This window comes from Cygnus atratus, chromosome 3, assembly GCF_013377495.2.
Source record: "Cygnus atratus isolate AKBS03 ecotype Queensland, Australia chromosome 3, CAtr_DNAZoo_HiC_assembly, whole genome shotgun sequence".
In the NCBI taxonomy this organism is placed as follows: domain Eukaryota; kingdom Metazoa; phylum Chordata; class Aves; order Anseriformes; family Anatidae; genus Cygnus; species Cygnus atratus.
This window is the reverse complement of record NC_066364.1, coordinates 16,112,864-16,118,863: the sequence shown is the minus strand read 5'-3', so window position 1 is coordinate 16,118,863 and position 6,000 is coordinate 16,112,864. Positions and strand designations below refer to the sequence as shown.

Sequence of the window (6,000 nt, the reverse complement as noted above, 5' to 3'; positions counted from 1 at the left end):
CTGCTCCCTCCGCTCGCCCCCGCGCCCTCCCGTCCCGCTCCGACCCGTCCCGTCCCGTCCCGTCCCGTCCCGACCCGCCGGGCCAGTTCTGCCGCCCGCTGCCTCCTCCAGACATGACCCAGGACTACGACAAGTGAGTGCTGGAAGTCCCTGTGGGGCGGGGAGGGGGGGCGGGGGGGGAGAAGCCCCTCAGGGGGCGCCCCCCCCCCCCCCCCCTCCATCTTAGGGCAGCGACCTGAGGCGGGGCGGCGCGAAATGGCGGAAGGGAGCCCCCGGGTGTGTGGGGTGTGTGTGAGGGGATGGGGGGGGGGGTACACCCCTGCGGCCGTCCCGCCCAGCCTGCCCAAGCCGCCGCCCCCCTCCTCCTTAAATGCCGGGCGGCGGCCGGCGGGGCCGCGCTGCCGGGAGCGGGCTCCGCCGCGTGTGGTGTGCGCAGCCCCCCCCCCCCCCCCCCCTCCCTCACACACCCTCCCCAATGCCCGGCTGGGGGCTGTGAGCGGGCCCCATGGACTTCTACGAGGCTCACCCCGCCGGGAAGGTGGATTTCGGCAGGTAACGGGGCGGCCCCGCGCTTCATCCCCTCGGTTTCAGTAGGGTCGGGGGGATTTGGGGCGCTTCGGGTGCTGTAAAGGCCCCCTTCGCTGCCAGGGAGCGAGCAGAAGCTTTTTGAGCTTTGCTTCCCTCTCCTCAGCCCCCTCTCGTTTTCCTGCCGCGGCTGTGTGCAGGGACTGACTGACTGCCAGCTCCGCAGGTAATTCCCCCTGCACGGTGCCTGTGGGGCAGCGTGTGCTGCTCCTCGCTGTGGCCACGCTGAGGAAATGGCAGAGAAACGGGCAGCTTTTGCGTTTTGCTGGGTTTCTTCGTGGCCGTCCCAGCTGCCGGTGCTCCTGCTTCTCCCCCTTCCTTCTCCTCCCGTGGGAGTGCAGGAGGGGAGCAGCTCGGTGGGCTGGCAGTCCTGCGGCTCCTGGCATAGCAAGGATGGGTAAAAAGGCATCACACAGCGCTTATGACACTTCCCTTTTTCTCGCAAGTAACTTGACTTGAGGACTTGCCCACTTACTGTGGATATTCCAGGCTCCTTTCATCGCATTGTATAAGAATAGGAGGAACTTGTACCGCATCCCTTAAGAGAGTTCAGCTTTGTCTTTTGCTGTGCAGTCTTTGGTAGAAGGTGGATCACAGAATCATCTAGGTTGGAAGGGACCTCCAAGATGTCCCGGATACAATAGCAATCTGTAATTTGGCATACATATGTCAGTCCACACATGAATCCCTACAAAGACCTAGAAAAGGGTTTGGTGAAGAGCTTGTCTTTTTTGTTGTTTGCTTTTTTTCCCCCAACTATACAATGCTGTTTTATAGGTACAAAGTGCTCTTATAAATCCTGGAAACTCCCACTTAAACTGCCTTAAGCTCAGCCAGGCTGTCCCATTGAAGCTGTGGGACTGCTTGTGTAACCGATAAAGGATCGAACGCATCATTTACAAAGTGCTTTGCAATCTTTTTGGTAGAAGGTGGTGATAAATGCAGCATAGTGCTAAGCTGATTATAGTGATTAGAGCGTTTCACAACTTTGTATTTCACAACTTTTTGTATTTGTAGTGTATTTCAATCTCTGAATGCATCTGGGTAAATAACAGATGAAAAGAATCCTTATCTTCCGGGGAAGGGGTATGATGGTGGTGAGGATGTGTTTTGGTGTTTGTTTGTTTGCCTGTTTGTTTTGTTTTTTTTTTTTTTTAAACAAATTGTTATCGATCTATTAAAGATTATCGGATTAAAAATCTTGGATTATTTGAGGAAATCCAAATGTCCCCTGTTCCACCCAATCTAGCAAACTAATGTTGTCCTTGCACTGCAAGGAGAACTGTTTGAGCTCATCTAAAAAGTCAGATTTTTAAAATGTTATCTTGATCTGACTTTACAGATGAAGCATATGTTTCACCAACATGACTGGCTTTCAGTTATAGGCTGAAGGTCCAAGTCTTGGACATTTTCTCCTTTGCAGCAACAGCAGCATGTTCAGAGTAGATGCAGTTTCTCAATGTACTACATCATCAAGGAAATAGCCAAGGTTTTCTCTCTTTCCCAGCTATAACTTGTCATTGGCTCAAGCTAGGCTCGTGTCTCTTCAGCAGTAACCAGACAGCAAATCTTTTGGCTTCCGTTGTCAGAAAAATTCACTGCTGTGTTGGTTTTTGAGGACTCTGGCCAGTTTTCCACGCGTAACCTGTAACTAATCATCAGCTTCTAGGTGATATTTTAATGTGGACTCGGAGAGCGCAGGCACCTTCTGAAAGCTCTGGGAGAAAGATGTTTTGTTAGTTCACACTTTCTAGTTCCACATGGCAACTAGAGCAGGTTACGGCTCGCTACCATTACGTAGGATGTGCTAGAGGTTTTGTAGGTGGTAGGCCGGTAAGCACGTATAACTCCTGGGCTGGATTCAGAGCGTTAGCAGGTCTGTTGTGCTCTTAAACAGCTCTGTGATTGTATATGGGCTGGTGTAATCCAGCTGAGTTTGTTCACATTAATCCCGATTTACGCTGAGCACGGGTGAGATCAGAATTAGGTTTCTGGGCTTTTTGTGTTGACTAATCCTTGCAATGCACTGAATCAGAATTTGAACCCTGCGAAACTGGGGCAGCTAACTTTAAAGAACTTCAGGAATGTTTTTCATGACTTCTAACAGGTGTTTTTTCTTTTTTTTTTTCATTTTTTTTTTTTTATGATTCAAGTAAAAGACCCGTGCTGGTTCTTCAGAATGACTCTCTCTACTCCCAGAGACGTCCGTACACCAGCGAAGATGAAGCCTGGAAATCCTTTCTTGAAAATCCCCTTACGGCAGCTACCAAAGCTATGATGAGCATCAACGGCGATGAAGACAGCGCGGCTGCCCTCGGACTGCTGTACGATTACTACAAGGTAGATTTGTCACGGGGGTGCTTTGACAGCCACCGGAGCTTTTATTCCACCGGTGGAAAAGGCGTCATTTGCTTGATGACAAAGAGTCATTGCATGGATTTTGCTGAAGCCGTGAATATATCATGAGGACTTTAAACTATATGGCTTTAAAAATTAAGAAAAAAAATCGCTTGAAAGTTGGTTTATTTTTAGTTCAGTAAAATAAGATCTGGATCTTGCTGTAATGGTCAAAAGCTTCAGTAGCACTTTGACTCCAGGTTCTGCAGGAGGCAGAGTGTTAAGTAGTCACGATGAATGAAACTTGGGAGCATGTCCGTGTCTGAATGTAAATATGCATTTCCTTTTGCTCATGTGATTCCTGTTCTGGTGGGGCCGCTGGCTTTTGTGCTGCTGTGAAGCTACAAAGACAGAATTTTTGGTTGTGGGTAGGGGAATGTCAGCCAGAAGGAGTTGGTTAGAGGGATGCAGGCAGCGAGTGCAATTGCTAGCCTCAGTATGCTCCTCAAACCCTAGCAGAGGTTGCATTGGGCGTACAAAATCTTTGCCCGTCTTTTTTTTTTTTTTTTCATTTGATTTGAACACGTCTTGTGTATCAAAATATTCTTGTAACGCTTTATATGGAGCTTAGCGCTCCACGCATGCAACAAAATGCCACAAATTCACTGGCGTGAGTGTTATTCGGCTAGTTTTATGGGAGTATTGCCTTTCTGCTTTGTGCCCACGCTTGCTGTGCTCTTGGGTGGGGGAAGAGAAAAAAACACTTTCACCAGAACAATTTTAATCCACAGAATCAATTTTGATTTCTAAATGTGTAGATTACAAAGAGAACGGCGATGTCAATCCTTCATGCGTGGCGAAGCAGAAGGGATTTGCTGAACATTAACGTCTAATTCGGGGCTTCCTCATGTTTGGGTATCAGTAGGTGTGTAGAAAATTTGGTGGAAAAACAGGTATTCAGCACACTTGTGTGAGGCAGAACGGTTAGGGCTGAAAGATTTATTGGAGGCTGTGATGAAGTAATGTCAGAGGGACAGCGTCTAGGCATTCGCAATACGCCCCCTCTCCCTTTGCAATATTAAAAGCAGCGATGAGATCACCTTTGAATATTTTATATTTGAAAAAAAAAAAAAAAACACTTGAAGACTCTTCTGTTTGATTAACGGGCTACCCTGATCCTTCAGCTGTTGCTAGCAGGGCCTTACAGAAGTTAAATTTTCAGTCACAATGTGGGTTCTGCAGCCGCGGTGGGCTTTGGGCCACGAGCAGTTTGGAAGCACCTTGTTCTTCGGTGGATAGCTGTGGTCAGGCTCTCAGTGGTCTCCAAATAGAGGTTTTCAGAGTTCTGCTGGTGGCTGTGGAAAATCCATTTCTGGGGTTATTGGAGTTCCCGTGTTACGTGGAACAGACAGGATTTAGGCTTTAGCCAGGGGCCATTAAGAGAAATATGCTTTTCATGCAGCTGCGTCGCCAGCATCAGAGCTAATTAGCAGCAACGCGGTGATTCTTCACGTTGCACCTGAGCTGGCAACCACGAGCAGTATCCGAGTGCGCTCGTGGAGCAAAGGGAAGTGCCGGGAGTCGACTCCTCGCGCAGGAAAACGTTTGCTTTAATCCTTCAGGTGGCACGCTGGGTCCAAGTGCCAGGAGCACCGTTTGAGCCTGGTGCCCCCAGTCCCCTGGGCTCTGAGGAGAAAGTAAAGCCTTGAGCGGCCTCGGAGAACGTCGAGGCTCTCCCTCAGGTCCAGCCGAGGTGCTCCAGCCTGCGAGGGCTGCGTTTCCCCACCAGCTTTAACGTGGTCTGACGCTGGCAGGAGCGCAGGGCTTGCACGAGTGGCCGGGTTGGTGGCAGCAGGATCCTCCGAGCAGCACGTGGGACGTGCCTGGTGTCCCAGAGCTGCGCGGACGTTAGCAGCAGTCAGGCTGTAACGCTAATAATGCCTGGTATCAGAGAGCGATGCCCTCTTAATTTGACCAAAGAGGGGGAAGAGCTGTAATGGCTGGGTTTGAAGGACCAATTTTTTGCGCGTGTGTACGGGAGGAGGAATGCAATTACAGCGTGTGTTGTGTGTCCCAGGTGCCAAGGGAGAGGAGATCTTCAACGGCTAAACCAGAGGTGGAACATCCTGACCAAGACCATAGCAAAAGGTATTAGTTTTTATTATTGTGTCTGCTTGTCTTCCTTTGCTCTTAGACCACCAAAGCTGCTGAAAGAGAACCTTCTGCCCCAAGAACAGGACAGGGACTGGACTGTGATACGGAGAGTTGAGGCCCAAGCTGCTTCTTATTGCCATCCGTTCTGCTTTCTGTCTGCTCGTGTCATACAGTCAGCTTGGCAAAAGCTGCTTTCTTTAACGTTAAGTGAAGGCTTCCCTTCCCAAGGCTTGCAGAGGTCTTTTTTTTTCTTTTTTTGCATGCAGTTATCTCGGTTCTTCACTGCTGATTTTGGTCTCAGGCACCAGCAGCATTGCTCCCTCACGCATGGGCTGAGGGGGAGGGACTTCAGAGTGCTTGTGATTTAGTTTTCCTTACTGTTTGTGGCCTTCTTTTGTATCCTCTAGAACTTCTTTATTTCGTCTTCCTCTTCCTGCCCTCCCTCTCTTGTGCCCCCTGCCCAAAGCAGACGAAGATACCGATTAAATAAATATTATGAGCGTGAGGTTCATTCAAGACAGGCTTCCACTCCCACCGTCCTCTTCCTTTGGACTGGTTAGAAGATTAAAATGTCTTGAGGACCTGAGGTGAGGTTTTGTGGTTTGCTCGAACGACTTCTGGTTGAGAAGAGCAGCCTGGCTCCCAGCCACGTGTTCCCCCTGCTCCCCTGGTAGCAGCTGTGGTCTGCCGCCGACCCATAACCTAGCAGGACCAAAAGTTTGCTGCCAGTGGAACAAGCTGGACTGGCTCACCGAGGGGACGGGGGAGAGTCCGAATTGGCGCGGAGCAGAGGGCAGGACCACGTCGCTGGGAGGGAGAAAGGAAGGGAGGGAGGGCTGGCTCTGAGGGGCTGCTAGCTCCGAGGTCAGCTCGGCCGCAGGTGTCAGTGTCATCCTGGCAGAGATGAGCGCGGTGGGGTGGAGA

At 50.4% G+C, this 6,000-nt stretch overlaps 1 protein-coding gene across 1 annotated transcript in view; it reads left to right on the top strand.

Annotated features, from left to right (window-relative positions):
* The first annotated feature begins 505 nt into the window (after window positions 1-505).
* GRHL1 (grainyhead like transcription factor 1) overlaps window positions 506-6,000 on the top strand; it is a 34,422-nt gene continuing 28,927 nt past the window's right edge. Inside the window, exons 1-3 of the mRNA XM_035543079.2 lie at window positions 506-552; window positions 2,739-2,925; window positions 5,000-5,070. Of these exons, the coding sequence (XP_035398972.1) occupies window positions 506-552; window positions 2,739-2,925; window positions 5,000-5,070 (305 nt within the window). The remainder of the gene's footprint in view (window positions 553-2,738; window positions 2,926-4,999; window positions 5,071-6,000) is intronic.